Raw genomic sequence first — 20,552 nt, forward strand, 5'->3', positions numbered from 1 at the left:
GGGTGTCCGCACTTCGACCAGTTCGGCTCTACCCGCTTTCCTGGCTTCTGTATACGGCTCGCTGTCTCTTGTCGGTATTATTTTAAACCGTACTCAGATACCTGATGATGAGATAGCGAGTCTGAAGGAGGCCAGGGAGGCCTGGTGTGAATCATGTCCAAGTGCGGACATCCCGGTCGCCCGTCACAGCCAGCGGGCTTGGGACTCTCCCCTCCTAAAAGCAGCCCATGATACACTACTGGTTGAGAGTCCGGACGATTTTGAACGTGCCCGAATCCTCGCCGTCTCAGTTCCCGAGTCCGGCCACTGGCTTCGGGCACTTCCATCGCGACAGATTGGCACTGTTTTGGACCCAAGTAGCTTGAGAATAGCTATATGCTTAAGGCTTGGGTCCAAAATATGTATCCCTCACAAGTGCTCCTGCGGCAAAAATGTCGATGAGCTGGGCCGACATGGACTTTCATGCAGCAAAAGCGCCGGTCGCCTGTTTCGCCATGGCACCATTAATGATTTGGTCCGTCGCTCGCTTGCCACCGCCTCTGTGCCTGCAGTTCTCGAACCCACAGGTATGGTAAGGGACGATGGCAAGCGTCCCGACGGGGCCACTTTGGTGCCGTGGAAACTAGGCAGAGCCCTGGTATGGGACGCTACTTGCGTAGATACCTTCGCGCAGTCCCATATCCAGGCGACCCGCACTCAGGCCGGTGGTGCGGCTGACCAGGCCCAGATTCTCAAGCGCCGCAAATACTCGTCCTTGCTTAAGGACTACGAGTTTGCGGCGCTTGCTATGGAGACACTGGGTCCTTGGTCGGCCGACATGAAAGCCTTTGTGGGAGCTCTGTCGGCTCGGCTTATCGACTCTACTGGAGACCCTAGAGCTGGCGCGTATTTCTCGCAACGTATCGCACTGGCGATACAGCGAGGAAATGCCGCCAGCATAATGGGCACCATGCCGCAGGCGGATTTGTTAGATGGTTTTTTCTTTTTATAATTGGGTTCTTTTATTTTTATTATTATTTTCTAATTATTTCTTTAGTATTATTTATTATAAGCTTATTTTTAAGTAGTGATTTAGTTATAATTTAGTTTTATTTTATTTGTAAGATTTTAATTTAAGTGTTTTTATAAGTATGTTTTTATACCTACATTAGGTATTAGTGAATATGTGAAAGCACTACTCTATTGTTACATCCAATACATTTATTTAGTCTCAAAAAAAAAAAAAAAAAATCGATTTTGTGATTTTTTAACCCCCGACGCAAAAACGACGGGCTGTTATAACTTTGACGTGTCTGTCTGTCTGTCTCACAAAAAAAAAACTAAATCTAAATCGGTTCATCCGTTCGGGAGCTACGATGCCACAGACAGACTCACACACAGACAGACAGGGTTAAAAATAAGAATTGCGTTTGAATCATAGAGCAATAAGTAAGGAACTAGTTATAACTCCATACATCAGTAAATATAAGTTATTTGTAGTGACATCTAGCGTCATCCACGCGTCAATCACGCTTCAACTATCGTAAATTATCTGCTACTTGTCAATAGATGTCGCGACGAACAAAAAGTAATGCTAAACAATTTTTAACCCCCGTCGCGAAAACGACGGATGTTATAAGTTTGACGTGTCTGCCTGTCTGTGGCATCGTAGCTCCCGAACGGATGAACCGATTTTGATTTTTTTTTTGTCTGAAAGCTGAGTTAGTCGGGAGTGTTCTTAGCCATGTTTTATGAAAATCAGTCCACTATGTCGCGGTCGGAGGTTTTTTCAAAATTTTAATTTTGTGGTTAGGTTATGTTTACACGGGAGCGGCTGTCTTTTGTTCATTATAGCTTATAGCTTACTAGCTTTTGGTGGGAACAGTGCCAAAGGATATTATGAAATTAGATTACAGACGTCACGGCTACTATAGTGTTAGTAACACTAATTGCTGGATTCAACTGCGTTCATTTCATACCGCTATCGAGGATGGTATGAATTATGGCGATGTAACACGCTAACGTATTATTTAGCTGTTCGTCACAGAGGAATAAAGACAGAGGTAGGCCGGCAATAGACAGTCTTATCCATACTAATATTATAAATGGGAAAGTGTGTGTGTCTGTTTGTTTGTCCGTCCTTCACGGCAAAACGGAGCGACAAATTGTCGTGATTTTGACGTGAAACGTTAGGTGAACGTCTTTAAAAACCCGTAGTAGAGTGACCGGACCGAAAACCAGGTGTAACGAAAAGTGTTATGGCGCGGCGGCTTATATCTCTGTAACTATAATACCCATATAAATAATTTTAATATGAGTGTGTAGAGGAAAGTAGCCGTTACTCGGACATACATAAGTTGCTGATACAGATGGCGCCACTTTTGCGGTATAAGCGTTCCATTCGGGTCAAAAATGGCGTTTTTTGTATTGTTTGCTTAGCAAGTACTCACAAAAATTGTATTGTGCTGTACCATAAAATGGTATTGTTAGATAGATCTCGTGCTAAATTATCGAAATATTATAAAAAACTAACATATTTATTTATGACCAGCTGGAAAAACTCAATAATGTGGCATTTTTTACAAAAATTTGGTGCTTGTTCATATTTGAGGACATCGTATGTAAAAATTAAAGCATAAAACTGTCAAAAATTACTTAAAACACTAAGATTAACTAATAAGGATTACAATAAATATACATTATCCAAGTAAAACTTATTCATCTTATCAAATAATGCATTAGAAACTATGGCGGCGGCAACGGTTGGCAATGTACTGAAACTTGTTGGCAATCGTGACTCTTTCGATTCGTTTGAGGCAATCATATGCTAAAATTAAAGCATAAAACCGTCAATAATGACTAAAAATACTAAGACTAACTAATAAGGATTACAATAAACATACATTTTCTATAGTAAAACATATTCATCTCCTCAAATATGCATTAGAATGTATGGCGCCGCTGTCGCATATAACATACCGAAGCAATCTTGTCTCTTCCGATTCGTTTAAGGCCATCGTATGCAAAAATTTAAGCATATAACCGTAAAAAAGTACTTAAAATACTAAGACCAACTACTAAGGATTACAATAAATATACATTTTCTATAGTAAAACATATTCATCTCCTCAAATATGCATTAGAATGTATGGCGCCGCCATCGCATATAACATACCGAAGCAAGCAAAAAAAACAACAAACGAATCGGAAGAGACTAGCTCTTCCGATTCGTTTTTTAAGGCCATCGTATGCAAAAATTTAAGCATATAACCGTAAAAAGGTACTTAAAATACTAAGACTAACTAATAAGGATTGGAATAAATATACATTTTCTGTAGTAAAACATATTCATCTCCCCAAATATGCACTAGAATGAATGGCGCCGGCGGCTGCATATAACATACGATCAAGCGATAATGATTCATTGTAGTTAAAATTCAGTAAAGTACTATGTATAATAAGTATGTATATCGTAGCCTAGCACCCATAGTACAAGCTTTGCTTAGTTTAGGGCTAGGTTGATCTGTGTAAGGTGTCGTCCAATATTTATTTATTTATTTATATGTACAGTACTTTTTGGTAGTGCGCAGGCCCCGAAGGCCCCACGGTCTTGTCTTTAGTATTTTGTTTACGTTTAGTGTTTTTACGCGAGGCCGCAGGCCGAGCTACAGATATAATGGTTCACTTTTATAATTGTTCTGCGTGGGAGTTGGACCTCCGGCCCGCTGTTTCGCTTTTTAGACACTTTTATTATTGCTCTGTGTGGGAGCACTATCTGTCCGCAGCTCGGCCTGCGGCCTCGCGTACTTGTGAGCCTCTTGGAGACGCTCCGGGCCTTCAGCCCTATGCGGAGCTCGGCCTTCGGCCTTCGCTGGGTTTCCAAGCTTAGCGTTGGGCCTCCAGCCCGCCGCTTTGCTTTTTAGACACTTTTATTATTGCTCTGTGTGGGAGCACTATCTGTCCGCAGCTCGGCCTGCGGCCTCGCGTACTTGTGAGCGCCGCGGGGACGCTCCGGGCCTTCGGCCCTACGCGGAGCTCGGCCTTCGGCCTTCGCTGGGTTTCGAAGCTCAGCGTTGGGCCTCCGGCCCGCCGCTTCGCTTTTTAGACACTTTTATTATTGCTCTGTGTGGGAGCACTATCTGTCCGCAGCTCGGCCTGCGGCCTCGCGTACTTGTGAGCGCCGCGGGGACGCTCCGGGCCTTCGGCCCTACGCGGAGCTCGGCCTTCGCCCTTCGCTGGGTTTCGAAGCTCAGCGTTGGGCCTCCGGCCCGCCGCTTCGCTTTTTAGACACTTATTATTGTTATACCTGGGAGCACTGTCTATCCGCAGCTCGGCCTGCGGCCTTCGCTAGTTAGTTACGTACCCTCCTCAGTAGCGGTGGTCCACACAACGTTTCACGTTATCCATCGCGGCTGTGTCCCTGACGCAGCCTACCTTAATTTTTTTTAAGTGGAGATAGTTGAAGGGATGCAGAGTGACATAGGCTACTCTTTCTAACGCGAGCGAAGCCGCGGGCAAAGGCTAGTAATTCATAATCTGAAAAATCATAATCTGACATAACCAGAAAATTACAATTTTGAAAAAAAAGACAGCTGTCTGTCTGTGTGTGTGTTTGTCTGTGGCATCGTAGCACCCGAACGGATGAACCAATTTGGATTTGTTTTTTTTGTCTGAAAGCTGAGTAAGTCGGGAGTGTTCTTAGCCATGTTTCATGTAAATCGGTGTTCTGTCGCGGTCGGGGGTTTTTTCAATTTTTTTATTTTGTGATTAGGTTATTTTCTTTATCACTGTTCCGTCTGATCGATTGTACCTCTGCCCGACTTTTAACTCTGTGTTATCTAATCCATACAAAGTTGCGCATCGATAATTTTCTTCTATTACGATTTAATTCGTTGGATTAATCGATAAGCGCTAATTGTTTGTTGAATGATATCATGAGTTTTTGCCGCGGCCGGGTCTATCGCAAGCGCGGATCCACGTGGTAAAGGCCCAGGCCCCACGGGGTGGTCACGTGGTCTATTTGTATGGCCAACCTAGGCTCCAGGGGGGGGGGGGGGGGGTCATGACCCCCATGACCCCCCCCTGGATCTGCGCATGGTCTATCGACGTTATTATTACGCATGCGATCAGCGACGACGCTTAAGCATGTCGTAACTTAAGGGAAGAGTTGTAACTCAATCATACATCAGTAAATGCGAGTTATTTGTATAGGCATAGTTGTGACATCTAGCGACAGTCACGCGTCAACTAGCGTAAATTATCAGTAACCAAGTAACAATTTCTGGTCCTATAGTGGTCGAGAGCACCAAATTAAATCACATTAAATGGTCCTATAAATAGTCTATATTGGTACTGTAGAGCCGATTTGGCGCAATTATGCAGCCATTTAGTGATATAATAGGGCTATAGCAGTATCATCCGTGACGTTTAAGGTCTATAATGGTGATGTGATGATGACTATTGTGCTAATTTGTTGATATAGAGGACACAGTAACGCTATTATAGTATCAATTTATGCTATAGTAGCATTTGAGATTCCGTTATACAGGTTTTTTGTTCTGTAATAGCAGTTGCCGTCCCTTTTAATGCGAATGAATGAAATTTCTAAAATAATTTAATGTGTGTAATATTTAACAAAAACAGTTCTAAACGAGGAACTTTATGAAAAGTGGCGTGTGAACTTGTGAAGTTTAGTGTCAATCAAAATAATTTGGATTTCGTATAATTCCATCATTACTGCAAAAAGGTATGCGATGGAAATTTTACCGTTAAAAGAATATTAGTTTAATGGAGTATTTTAAGTGCGCCCTCGATTTATACCTGTTTTGAATAAAATAAATAAATATAATTTAATACAATAAAATTATTGGCACCATAGTTTCTACTATGGATCCAAGAAGTAAAACATACGCTTTTATAGTTCGACTATGTCACTTATCATACGCATTCACTGCCATAAGCCCGCCATTGTGGATTCAATTAGGGTTGCATGAGTCTTTAACTATGATCCAGTTTAACTTATAAGTTCTTTATATAGAAAACAATACTTGTTTTCAATGTTTTACTATAGAAAGATCTTCTAAACAGTTTTTTTTTTATAAAACATATAGTAAACTCAGCTATAACGCTATTGTTTTAAAAGAGATACCGAAACCATTATTCCACAGTTCTGTGATATAAAAGAGTTATTGTGACGTATACGGCGATGAGATATAAAAGGCATTAGAAAACGACTATTAACGCTTTTCAAAGCTATATAAACGTATCCTGAAAACTTCATTATACATCAAAATAGCTCTATAATGTTATTCATATCACTACTACAGTGTTATAGTATGAATTTTATGAAACGAACGTTTCTAAACAAAGGTATTGTTCCTTTTGTGTTGAGCGGGAGCTTCTGTATTTGCACGCGCTAAGACAACAAGAAGCAACTGTATCCTGATAATTGTAAGGTTCAAATCTGTACAGCAGCAAATTTGAGATAGATTATTTTGGAAATGTGAAGCGATAGACCACACCGCTATAGGTGCGAAAATACAGCGTTTCTAATACTTTGATACTTGGTGGTGGTGCTGTAAGTAATGAAACACGTATATTATCACTGTTATTTTTTATTAATGATTTTGTTAACAATCAACAATTGTATATAGCAATATATAAATAGTAATTACATAAATATTAGGTACAAGTCTTGATAAATAAAATAACATAAATAACTAAACAAACCGTAAACCGTATTTATAACAAAACATAACAATGGCGGTCAGATTGAAAAACCTTATCAGTGTTTATTGTCACTTTGCGATGACACCTTAAGGTGCCAGGTGCTTATCAACCTTTTAATCTGGCAGTTTCGCTGTTTAAACGTGTTATTTTTATTATACAGACTGACATATTACCGATGATTATTATAACTATATGTACTATACTTACACCATCAAGTATCAAAGTATTAGAAGCGCTGTATTTTCGCACCTATAGCGGTGTGGTCTATCGCTTCACATTTCCAAAATAATCTATCTCAAATTTGCTGCTGTACAGATTTGAACCTTACAATTATCAGGATACAGTTGCTTCTTGTTGTCTTAGCGCGTGCAAATACAGAAGCTCCCGCTCAACACAAAAGGAACAATACCTTTGTTTAGAAACGTTCGTTTCAAAAAATTCATACTATAAATACTGTAGCAGTGTTTTCCAAAGCCACTATATCCCAAAATAGTGGTATAGTTAGGTTTTAATTTCTGTTAAAATACGACTACTAAAAATACTATAAGCGGCTTGTTGGGAACCTTAATAGCGCAAATTGATAGCATAACAGTGATTCCTAACACTATTATACAATAATATTGTTCTTTAGTAGGTTATTTGATCCTGTTATAGACCAGGCCTATAGCGGCTCTATAAAATGGTGATATAAACGTTTACATCACTTCCTAATAACACCTTTTAGCTGTATAACACAACAACTATAGCGGCTTGTCGGGAACCTTAATAGCGTAAATTAATTGCATAACAGTGATTTCTAACACCATTATATAATAATATTGTTCTATAGTAGTCATATTTGATCCTGTATACACCAGGCCTATAGCGGCTTTATAAAATGGTGATATAAACGTTTACATCACTTCCTAATAACACCTTTTAGCTGTATAACGCAACAACTATAGCGACTTGTCGGGAACCTTAATAGCGCAAATTGATTGCATAACAGTGATTTCTAACACCATTATATAATAATATTGTTATATAGTAGTCATATTTGATCCTGTTATAGACCAGGCCTATAGCGGCTCTATAAAATGGTGATATAAACGTTTACATCACTTCCTAATAACACCTTTTAGCTGTATAACGCAACAACTATAGCGGCTTGTCGGGAACCTCAATAGCGCAAATTGATTGCATAACAGTGATTTCTAACACCATTATATAATAATATTGTTCTATAGTAGTCATATTTGATCCTGTTATAGACCAGGCCTATAGCGGCTCTATAAAATGGTGATATAAACGTTTACATCACTTCCTAATAACACCTTTTAGCTGTATAACGCAACAACTATAGCGGCTTGTCGGGAACCTTAATAGCGCAAATTGATTGCATAGCAGTGATTCCTAACACTATTATACAAGAATATAGATCTATAGTAGTCATATTTGATCCTGTTATAGACCAGGCCTATAGCGGCTCTATAAAATGGTGATATAAACGTTTACATCACTTCCTAATAACACCTTTTAGCGGTATAAGCTTATAGAGCTAAAAGGTGTTACTGGAGGCTTTTATACGACAAGCGGTCACGCCGAAAACCTTTATACGACATCTATAGTAGCTTTTGGCGTCAAAAACCAAAATTATAGCACTAAAATGTTACTTGGGTACTGCTACTTGCCAATAGATGTCGCGACGAACGAGAAATCTAATGCTCACCAATTTTTAACCCCCGACGCATAAACGACGGGGTGTTATAAGTTTGACGTGTCTGTCTGTCTGTTTGTCTGTCTGTGGCATCGTAGTTCCCGAACGGATGAACCAATTTAGATTTAGTTTTTTTTGTCTGAAAGCTGAGTTAGTCGGGAGTGTTCTTAGCCATGTTTCATGAAAATCGGTCTAGAGGTATGTCGCGGTCGGGGTATTTTTCAAAATTTTAATTTTGTGGTTGGTTAGGTTATTAGCTTATACTGATTAATACTATTGTAATAGTATCATCACATCAATCACTATTGTAATAGTATTAATCAGTATTCTGTTTTCAATTCCTTCTGCTTGTAATATAAGTTGTAAACTGTTCTAATATTAAATTTTTGGCAGACGAGACACCGTTGCCATCGTACCTAGTATCGAGTAGTGGTACTGATAATCCACGCTATTTGACGCCTGATTGTCGCTAGATGTCACTTAACTATGCCTATACAAATAACCCGCATTTACTGATGTATGGAGTTACAACTCTTCCCTTACTTATTCCTCTATGGGACTAACGAGCGAGTTTAGGCCTTAAAGTGATTCTTCGTTGATAGTTTTGGGAAGACCCTAGTAGGGCATTATTACAGTTCAACAAATGGCCCGTTTTCATTGCTCTCGAGTGTAATTCACACGAAACTAGCCCATTATTCGATTTCAGAGGCTCCTTCTAAACTAGAGCAGCGCCTGCACTGGCATCATGCGTAAATCATTTGTAGACGATGATTACCTCCGCTAGATTGAGCATAGTAAGCATTATACTTCGATGCAGCCAATGTTTTTTTTTTTAATTATATGGGCTTACTCATAGCCACAGACTAGCCGAGGCGAAGTCGAGAGATCCATATGACAATACATTTTAGAGCAATTGTCAATATCAAATGCATAGTAGCCCATAGCGGTACGTGCGATTTTCAATCCGGAGGTCAAATTCGAACTTTTTCGGTGAAGGAAAATTACGTAGGAAACCGGACTTATTCCAATAAGGTCGAATTAACCTTCGGGTTGAAAGGTCAGCAATTGCTTTCGTAAAATTACTGCCTACGCCAAATCTTGGGATTAGTTGTCAAAGCGGATCCCAGGCTCCCATGAGCCATGACAAATGCCGGGATAACGCAAGGAGGGTGATCATGATGTCAATATCAAATGTTTTTGGCATTTATTACTTAGTTCACTTACTTTTAAATAAGTCAGGCTGTCCTCGCCTGTGGACAGACAAGATTCACATGTCGACAGATGCCCCCAATAGGCACTTAGCTGACACCCCCATGGTAAAGGCAAACAAGTTAATTGATCACTACTATAAGGGGCCTTTAAACGACATATCCCCGCAGAGGTATTGCACCGTCTAGTGGGCGCCATCTATGTCAGCCCAATGCGCGGACGCAGTGAAAGCGCGAAATGCTACGTTCCCACGCCACGGCCTCGCAGGACGAGCCTAAATGATCGAGATCGATATAGATCACTGTTACGAGCTTTGCGGTCGTTTGACCATCTTGGCTAGCTTTTTAGGGCTCCTTTACCATATTGGCGAAATCTTTTAAGAGGTAGGGCATAGCGAATGATATTCCGCTTTGTGTGGTAGGGCACAGCACAGCGGATATCGTCTCGCTCGAATCTAGAGCAGAGCCCAACTGGGGTAGTACCTCCGCCTTACAGAAGACCGCAGCCAAATAGCACTAGACCCTACTCATAGTGTTGTGTTCCTGCCGGTGAGTAAGGCTGCCAGAGCTCAACGAGAGTGCGGTGTGCTGATGACGGGAGGACTTACGGAATTAACTTGTTCCGTCTATTGTCCTTTGAGTCGTCGGCAACCCGAACCCTCCTTGGAACTTGTACACTCCTTTTTGCTGTATACTTAACACAGCAAAATAGCTTCTGATGGGGTGGCAACGCGCATGTGACACTGTTTGAGTTGCAGCCGTCCATAGGTTACGGTGACCGCTTTACATCAGGCGGGCCGTAGTTGTACCAACGTGTGGATAATAAAAAAAATCTGCGACGGAATATATCTACAGTTCTAATGTACACACGTATTAGACATAAAATAAACGTAAGGTACAGCGGGGCAAATCTCCACTGGGGGCCAAATGTAACTGGTCCATTTTTTCCATGTTTCACAATGTTTGCGTTATTAAATAGAGATATTCACGCTATTTGACGCGTGGTTGACGCGTGATTGTCGCTAGATGTCACTTAACTATGCCTATACAAATAACCCGCATTTACTGATGTATGGAGCTACAATTCTTCCCCTACTTATTCCTCTATGGTCTGGGCTTTTTCAAAATTTTAATTTTTTGGTTAGGTTATTCGTTTTTTAATAAATTGTCTATTGTTTTAGGATGAGCGGGAGGGCGCGGGGCGTCGCTTGGACGCCGTGCTGCCCACTACCATGGAGGTATGTCATGTCACGCATTAACTTAACAAGTTTTCCTTATTTCTTTCGTGCATAGATCTTTAAAACCCTACATAAAAGTCTATTCCCCAAAGCCAGCGTCCGCCGGCTTTCCGCGCATGCGCGCAGTATCGAAAAAACTGAAAACGCGTTGCTTGGCTCTGTAACCATGGCAACGCATTGTTATAACGATACCGCGCGCGTGCGCGGGAAGGCGGCGGTCGCTGGCTTTGGGGAATAGACATGCTTGTGGGATGATGGCATCGGTCTGCAGGGCTATCACGAGATTGGTGCCACATCGATAGCACTCGACAGTATCATGCCGCGACATACGTCGTACAGTTTTTACCCCCCGACGCAAAAACGACGGGGTGTACCCACCTATTAGATTTGTTCATTTGAAATGTATTCCATTATGTATTAATTTTTTTAGTTTGAATTCGTTTTTATGTTAACTCTTTTTGTTTTGATTATTATTATTGATATTATACAATTGAATGAATGCATGTGAAATAATTATATTGACGATCATAATGTAAATTCGTATAGGTTAACATAGCATAATTTATAATGTAATTTATCATTATGAAATAAATAAAACTAAACTAAACTAAACTAAACTGTTATAAGTTGGACGTGTCTGTCCGTCGGTCTGACTGTCTGTGACATCGTAGCTTTCGAACGGACGAAACCATTTAGGTTTCGTTTTTGTTATTTGAAAACTGGACTAGTCGAGAGTGCTCTTACTGTTCTAGCCATGTTTGATGAAAATCGTTCCACTGTGTCGGGTTTTTTTTAAATTAAATTTTGGTATTTCTAATATAAATGACAGAGGGACGGGTAGTCAATAAGGTCAATATCGCTGCGACATTATCTCGCCCCAATCAATCCTGATGATGGGATATAATTCGTCGATATTAAATTTATACGTCTCGATAAAAAACGGATCTCGTTATAAATTTCACGATAAATACAACTTTTCGAAGCCTTGGTTAAAAGGCTTATCCGTTTTTTTGGGCATGATTGAATGCGCAATGCGCTTGTCCCTACTAAACACAGCTTATCTAAACAATTTCGATTTTGTGGTTATTAGGTTAACCACAAAACTAAAATTTTGAATAAACTTTAAAAAAAAACCGCCTTCAAAAATAAGCGCGTTACAAAACACGGAGAAACTAAAAAGCAAAAAATAATAAACCTTTGAATTCAAATTTCTTATCGGATTGCAATAAGCTAAACCAGCCATTCTCAAAGTGTGCTCCGCGGATCCCTAGGGCTCCGCAAAGGCTCTCTGGGGGCTCCGAGTGAATTTTGGTTACCTGATATGCAACTTCAACTCTCTTACATTAAACCAAATATTCACCAATTGTTAAAAAATAAAAAATAACAGTTTCATGTAATACCTCACATTAGAATCTATTGATTTGATTTTACTATTATGATTACTTATTAAAATAAAGATTGTATTAAAATAAAGATTGTAGCCTGTGTGGTGACCAGAGATCGGATTTTTGTGCGTCATCTCATACTAAAAGTCATTAAAATAACGTAAGTCACTAAGAATGTCGCAAATCCGTCCGATCTCTGGTGGTGACGGAGCCTGTGTGGTGACGGGTTAAGAATTTCACCACCCCCTTTTTTCCCGTGGGTGTCGTAGAAGGCGACTATGGGATATGGGTTAAATTGTGGCGTAGGCGAGAGGCTGGCAACCTGTCACTGCAATGTCACAGTTTCGTTTTCTTTTAACCCCTTATTTGCCAAGAGTGACACTGAAGCTTTAGGTAGTAGTTTCATGTGTTCTGCCTACCCCTTTATGGGATACAGGCGTGATTGTATGTATGTATAAATATTGTATTAAACTATTTTTTAAACATTTAATTTAAGGGTTCCGTCAGATATTTTGCTTTCCAAAAGGGTTCCATGGGAAAATAAGTTTGAGAACCACTGATCTAAACATCCAAATTATAAACAAATCAATTATAACACCCCGTCGTTTTTGCGTTGGGGGTTAAAAATCGAAAATAAAACGTACCTAAAACGTACGTTTTCGAACGAAATTTAAACTACTCGCTCTGTATTGAAAATGCACAGAATTCCACGCTTTTGCAATCGATCTGATGATGAGATAAGTTTCGTCACCGCGCAAATTCACAGAAATTGTATGCAAAGTAGGCGTAGACCCGATTTCATGACAGACTAAAGTCAAGCGGCCCAATTCTGTACATTTGAATATAAGCCGATAGATATCTAGTAATTGAACTATTGATTTGTCACTTATCGTATCGTTAGACTGTGCCCTTATATGACGAAGGGTACAATGAGGCTGTGAGGTGCTACGCAATAGTAGTATATCGAGTACAGCCATCAGATATATTGTAGATTACATACCGAGGCCAGTAAAATAACAAATGTGTCAAATCTGAATCTTTCTTATTTACTGCCAAACTACTGTACTTTGTTTGTCTGTCTGTCTGTCTGTCTGTCTGTCTGTCTGTTTCTCTGTCTCTCTGTGTGTGTGTGTGTGTCTGTCTGTGGCATCGTAGCTCTCGAACGGATGAACCGATTTTGATTTAGTTTTTTTTTGTCTGAAAGCTGAGTTAGTCGGGAGTGTTCTTAGCCATGTTTCATGAAAATCGGTCCACCATGTCGCGGTCGGGGTTTTTTTCAAAATTTTAATTTTGTGGTTATATTAATAACCCCCGATGCAAAAACGACGAGGTGTTATAAGTTTGACGTGTCTGTCTGTGTGTATATCTGTCTGTATGTCTGTCTGTGGCATCGTAGCTCCCGAACTAATGAACCGATTTAGATTTAGTTTTTTTTTGTCTGAAAGCTGAGTTAGTCGGGAGTGTTCTTAGCCATGTTTCATGAAAATCGGTCTACTATGTCGCGGTCGGGGGTTTTTTCAAAATTTTAATTTTGTGGTTAGGTTATCGAATTAGTTTATACTATTTATGGTTTGTTCTGTCCCCATAGTTTATCCAATGAAGCCCCCAGCCAAGCTAGATTTTGATGAATAGCGACTGATTGCCCCCTTATAAGGATACTTGGGTTGTATAAGTAGCCAATGATTAATTCTACCGGTTTAGAAATCCCTATTAATAGGATTTACAATTTTCATACTAAGAGCCACTTGCACCAAAGTAAATGGTTTGTTAACCCGAGGGTTAACCCACCATTTTATATGGAATTTTGACAGTTGACAGCCCACTAACCCTGAGTTAAGTGGTTGATGCAAGTGGGCCTAAGAATCGTACCTAATTTTTTTAGCGCCACCTATTGACGACACCTACATTTTCTTTTTTCAAAATGTGTATTGACGTAATATCATGATATTAAAATAAAGAAGCATGTCATTTGTTCTTAAAACTAAATCACGCAGACATATTTAGGAAAAACATGATTTTGGCCACTTCCAGGCTGCGAAACAGCGCCATCTAGTTTTAAACCTAAAAAGCCCATAAAATTCATGGGTTCGCTTTTTAGTATAGGCTTTGTCTGTTCCGGTTTTATATCGACCTTGATAGTAGCTTAGCATGCAAATTCATATAGATATTTTTCTGTTCTCCGCCATCTTTAACCCCCGACGCAAAAACGATGGGGTGTTATAAGTTGACGTGTCTGTCTGTTTGTGGCATCGTAGCTCCCGAACGGATGAACCGATTTCGAATTAGTTTTTTTTTGTTTGAAAGCTGAGTTAGTCGGGAGTGTTCTTAGCCATGTTTCAGGAAAACCGGTCCACTATGTCGGAGGTTTTTTTTAAAATTTTAATGTCGTTAGGTTATAGTGATTGTATGGGTGCGGTGTATATAACCGGCTAGCACTAATTACAAGGCTCATCGCGGTGTCGTAATGGCCACGCCTAGACTTGCAACGATGCAGTTATGCATTACTATGTTTACTATACTTTACAACTACGTTTACTATGCGACCTCGTCTAATGCTGGAGCTGCGGCGACAACTGCAGAAGCAATCAAAAGGCGCAAATACTCCGCCCTTAGTGACGGATATATATTTGCGCCTTTTGGTGTAGAAACTCTTGGGCCGTGGGGGCCAAGCGCTAAAAACATAATGAAAGAAATATCGCAACGCCTGGTTGACGTATCCGGTGACCAGAGGGCTGGCAGCTACTTTGGCCAGCGAATTAGTTTGGCCATTCAAAAAGGCAACGCTGCCAGCCTACTGGGCACCATCCCCTCCGAGGAGGATCTGGGGAGCATTTTCTATTTGTAAATATATATTAACTAGCTTTTACCCGCGGCTTCGCCCGCGTAATAAAAGTATTCATTAAGATTTTCATTTGGATCCTTAGGTTTCTCTGTAGGTATATTTATCTGCGATTATTTCGATTGCACATAATACTTTTGCTTGCAATGATTGTAGAAATATTACACATCGACCACAGCGTAGGTAATTCTATATACGCTGGGGAAACCTTTATAAACATCCCACATAGCCCGTATTTCGACACTATGATCGGTGGGTAAAAAGTACTTTTTTCTATTATCCCTTACAATTTTTTACATTTTGCTTATACTTATCGCAAACGTAATCTTCAAGCAAGCAAACAACGATCGTCTTAGAGCACATTGATTGTAAGAGACCGCCGACCCATTATCCGTATCCCTCTAACGATACCCATATTATCCGTATCCGTATCCGTATCCGTATCCCTATCGCTATCGCTATCGCTATCGCTATCGCTATCGCTATCGCTATCGCTATCGCTATCGCTATCGCTAACGCTAACGCTATCGCTATCGCTATCGCTATCGCTATCCCTATCGCTATCCCTATCGTTATCCCTATCGCTATCGCTATCCCTATCCCTATCGCTATCCCTATCGCTATCCCTATCGCTATCCCTATCGCTATCCCTATCCCTATCCCTATCCCTATCCCTATCCCTATCCCTATCCCTATCCCTATCCCTATCCCTATCCCTATCCCTTATCAAGATGTTTAATGATATAACACTTTAAGTTCTCGCGCTTTGTACACATATTTAAAGTCACATACAGGTCGAACGCGATTAATTAACATTATTTTTACCTTTTTTCCCAACGTTTCGGCCAGGTTGCACTGGCCGTGATCGCGGAAGACTGACGTCCCAGCAAAATGTCACCGGAGATGTAAACAACACAAAACTACCCGATATTAATTTATATAAATCTTCGGGGTAGACAAATAAATATAATCTACCCGCTTTTAGTTAATGTTTATTTCCCACCATGTTTATTTTAAAGGTAAAAATAATGTTAATTAATCGCGTTCGACCTGTATGTGACTTTAAATATATGTTTAATGATTTCTTATCAAGTGCTAAAATATAAAGTTTCATGGTTTTATCATTTAAAATTAAGAAATCCCATACAAACTTTCAACCTCTTTTTCAACCCCTTCATCCCTTTTTTTCGAAATAAAAAGTAGCCTATGTTCTGTCTCAGGGTCTAAAGATTGTCTGTTCCAAATTTCATCAAAATCGGTTGCGTGGTTTAAGCGGGAAAGCGTAACAGACAGACAGACAGACAGACAGACAGACAGACAGAGTTACTTTCGCATTTATAATATTAGTAGGATGGATGGAAGTATGGATTTGTGTAGTTTTAAGTTGTGTATAAGAATTATATTAAATTGTTTAGTTTAAGTTAGGTATATTTAAGTCTTTGTTTTGTGTTTTTTTCTAATATGTATTGACAAGTAAATGATATAATAAAATAATTTGATTTGTTCCCTAAATTAAATATAGCGTTTACTACTAACTTTAGCCGCTACGCTCGCGGTAAATTCAAAAAGTGCGGAATGCTCTATACAAATTTCCATACCCCCATTTTAGGGAAGTGGGTGGTTAGAAGGTACCAAAAACTAGCCTATGTCACTCTCCATTTTTTCAACTATCTCTATTTAAAAAATCACGTCAATATTTATTAATACGAGCGACAACGGCGGCAGATAAACCGTTAGCGGTTTTCGCTCGCTGTTCAAATGTAATAAAATAGTATATAAGTGTTTTTAGATAAAAAAAAATAAAAAAAATATTTATTTATTTAGAATAAGTTGCCAACGAATTTAATAGCCCTGCCTTTGCAAGGGTTAAACTTAATTTCATCGAAGTTTGATGTTTTATTTTAATAACATTTACACCGGCGGCGCTGTCAAAATTGTTGCCTACTTGATCCTTCTTACATCCGATATCGGATCGGAATGATCGGATAATGTGAACAAGTATAGAGATTCCTGTCAAAGTAAAATGTGTAGTCATATATAGTGCATAGACTGCCATCTCTCGACACATTATGAAAACTTTTGAACGTCAGTTTTGACAATTTGGTCTATATTCTTATCCGCCAATCAACGAATAACGCGCCTAGCGCCATCTATACGACTATATATTGGTGTTGATGTTGATGGTTCCGAGGTAAGTTTTTAGGGTTCCGTAGTCAACTAGGAACCCTTATAGTTTCGCCATGTCTGTCTGTCCGTCCGTCCGCGGATAATCTCAGTAACCGTTAGCACTAGAAAGCTGAAATTTGGTACCAATATGCACGCCAACAAAGTGCAAAAATAAAAAATGGAAAAAAATGTTTTATTAGGGTACCCCCCCTACATGTAAAGTGGGGCTGATATTTTTTTTCATTCCAACCCCAACGTGTGATATATTGTTGGATAGGTATTTAAAAATGAATAAGGGTTTAGTAGAATCGTTTTTTGATAATATTAATATTTTCGGGAATAATCGCTCCAATTCAATTCAATTCAAAATATCTTTATTCATGTAGGCCTAATTACAAGCTCTTATGAATAGTTCATTACATATATATTATGATCTTAATCTAACCTAATTATCAGAGCAATTTATTGTTGATCTCCTAAAGGAAAAAAAAGTGCGTCCCCCCCCTCTAACTTTTGAACCATATGTTTAAAAAATATGAAAAGAATCATAAAAGTAGAACTTTATAAAGACTTTCTAGGAAAATTGTTTTGAACTTGATAGGTTCAGTAGTTTTTGAGAAAAATACGGAAAACTGGTTCCGTAGTTTTCCGAGCTACACTGAGCGTGGGACACGCTCTTGGCCGGTTTTTTGACTTTATCTATCTTTACGGAGATTACGGAGTTGTAAGTTGTGAAAATATCTAATTTAACCTCAATACACTGCTTTACAAGTTACCGTCGTCGCAGCTTTTCAATGTTGGTAAGATATTACCAAGTGATAACTTCTCAATATGCAGAAACTGCATAGAAGGGAAGATGGCACAAATATGCCGACGGGCGTGGTGTGGCACGGTTGCGCAATCATGGTTGCGATATAGTGGTGAGGCTCTAATGTAAGCGGGAAAGTATAAATATTAGTATGACATCAGCCTCTGTCTGCCATTCTGTCTGTATGTATCGGAGCCTGTCTCTTACTGTCTGTTTCTGAGCCTCTCTTTTTGTCTGTTTGTCTGTCTGTCTTGTTTTTATGACTGTGTGAAGGGAAGATGGCATAAATATGCCGACGGGCGCGGTTTGGCACGGTTGCGCAACCATGGTTGCGATATTGTGGTGAGGCTCTACTGTTAGCGACTAAAATTATACCTACTAACGGTATCCACTGAGTACTGATATTATAAATGTACCTAACTTTTATCTGTTTTTGTATGTCGGTTATATGATGCAGGAAAAGTCTGTTTGTCTGTCTGTGCGTTTGTTCGTTCGTCCGTCTGTCTGTATGCTTAGGTATCTTATTTGTATGTCTGCCTGTTTGTATGTCTATTGTCTTTGTTAAGTATGTCTGTCCATATCTGGCTATCTCACCGAGCGCAATCAGAGTTGCGATATTGTGAGGTTCTTGTCAGCGGAAATGAAATGCTTTATAAATGAGGAAGTAAATCTGTTTGCCTGTCTATCTGTTAATCTGACTGTCTCCCTGTCTGTCTTTGTGGCTGGTCTTACTGTCTACCTGGCTGTCCGTCTGTCCTTGTCTCTCTATGTGTATATCTGTCTGTCTGTCCAAGTCTGTTTTGCTCTATATCTGTCTCTCATCGTCTGCGTCTGTTGGTCTGTCTATCTCTATATCTCTATAGTTCTAAAATCCGCTGTAACTGGGGCCACACCGCAAGATCAAGTAAGTATTTTGTATACGCTAAGGCACACCTCGGACACTGGCGATCAAATATATGAAAGAGGCGCGTTCCTAGCACACAGTCTTAGCTCGTGTAGGTGAACGCGTACTATGTTTGTATGAGTGAAATATGACAGGTCGACTGTTCGCGTTTTTGACAGGCGGTAACTGTGAGGTAACCGAGAGGGGGTGATCAGCACTTTCAGCGGGGAGCAGGAGTGGCCATACTGTACGATAGTACTCTTTATTATACTGTGCTATAGCTCTACATTCCGCTGTAACTGGGGCCACACCGCAAGATCAAGTAAGCATCTTGTATACGCTAAGGCCGCACACGAACACGTTTAGTCGTTTTTAGGTTACACGATACACGGGAAACGTTCCAATTAGAGTTTGAAAGTATTTGTGACTTTATTTATTTTAAAGAATGATAACAAAAGGCGAGCTTAAGACGCTGACAACACCCAATGACCGTGACGCTAGCGTACACTGTCTATTCGCATGGGAGTAAGAAGGAGCGCGATGGCACTAAAACAGGGCTGCTAGATACGAAAAGTACGGAAAAATATTAAAATAAAATAGAAAGATGCATTATTTGTGCAATATGTTTCGTAAGTGTTTTAGATATGTATATTTTTGTTATTGTAATTTTAATCATCACTGCGACGAGGTAGTTGATACTCACTTTTATGTAAAATATGTAAACCTGCATGCACACTATCTTATGCAAATAAATGAATTATGAATTATTATCAATTAATTACAACTAAGTGAATAATTGAACGACATAGAACCGATTAATGACGAACTCGAGACCAATCTTTACAATTTTTTTCTATCGAGCCGATTTCCTTAAATCGTGTATCGATATATTATATAACCCCCGACGCAAAAACGACGGGGTGTTAAAAGTTTGACGTGTCTGTCTGACTGTCTGTGTGTATGTGTCTAGTCTGTGGCATCGTAGCTTAGCGGATGAACATATTAAGATGAAAAAGCTGAATTAGTTGGGCCTGTCGGGAGTAATGAATCCCGGTCCACTTTGTCGGGGTTTTTTTCAAAATTCATTTTTTTAAAAAGGTCAACTTTTCACGTTGTTCTCTTCCAGTTAACCTATGAGCAATTGAGGGAAATGTATACATATTATTGTACGTAACAACCACCGTCACGCTATACAGTTGCAGTTTTTACTGCATTTATTCCTACTACCATATACGCGGCTAATTGCCTGCATAAATTTAGTTTTTAAGGCCCCGTATGAAGAAACGCGGGTTATGTATGAAAAAAATGTGTTGCATTAAAGGTAATCTAGTGCTTAAATGACTGATTTACAAATATCAAGTATATAGAGAGTTACTGTCAAAATAAAATTTAAATTTTGAAAAAAAAAACCCCGTCATAGTGGACAGATTTCCATCAAACACTCCCGACAAACCTTTTAAATAAAAAAAACCTAAATCTAAATCGGTTCATCCGTTCGGGAGCTACGATGCCACAGACAGACAGACACGTCAACCTTAGGTATAACACCTCGTAGTTTTTGCGTCGGGGTTTGAAATTGTGTAATCATATTGTATCTATAATCTATACCTATAGACTGCCA

The 20,552-nt window shown here is 39.6% G+C and overlaps 1 protein-coding gene across 3 annotated transcripts in view; it reads left to right on the forward strand.

Moving 5' to 3' along the window:
- The window catches only part of LOC125240278 (Krueppel-like factor 3), a 117,099-nt gene that overhangs the window by 12,809 nt on the left and 83,738 nt on the right, over positions 1–20,552 (forward strand). For all 3 annotated transcript variants that reach the window (XM_048148142.1, XM_048148144.1, XM_048148143.1), the window contains exon 4: positions 10,794–10,850. In XM_048148142.1, coding sequence (XP_048004099.1) covers positions 10,794–10,850 — 57 coding nt within the window. The remainder of the gene's footprint in view (positions 1–10,793; positions 10,851–20,552) is intronic.

Source organism: Leguminivora glycinivorella, chromosome 27 (genome assembly GCF_023078275.1).
Source record: "Leguminivora glycinivorella isolate SPB_JAAS2020 chromosome 27, LegGlyc_1.1, whole genome shotgun sequence".
In the NCBI taxonomy this organism is placed as follows: Eukaryota; Metazoa; Arthropoda; class Insecta; order Lepidoptera; family Tortricidae; genus Leguminivora; species Leguminivora glycinivorella.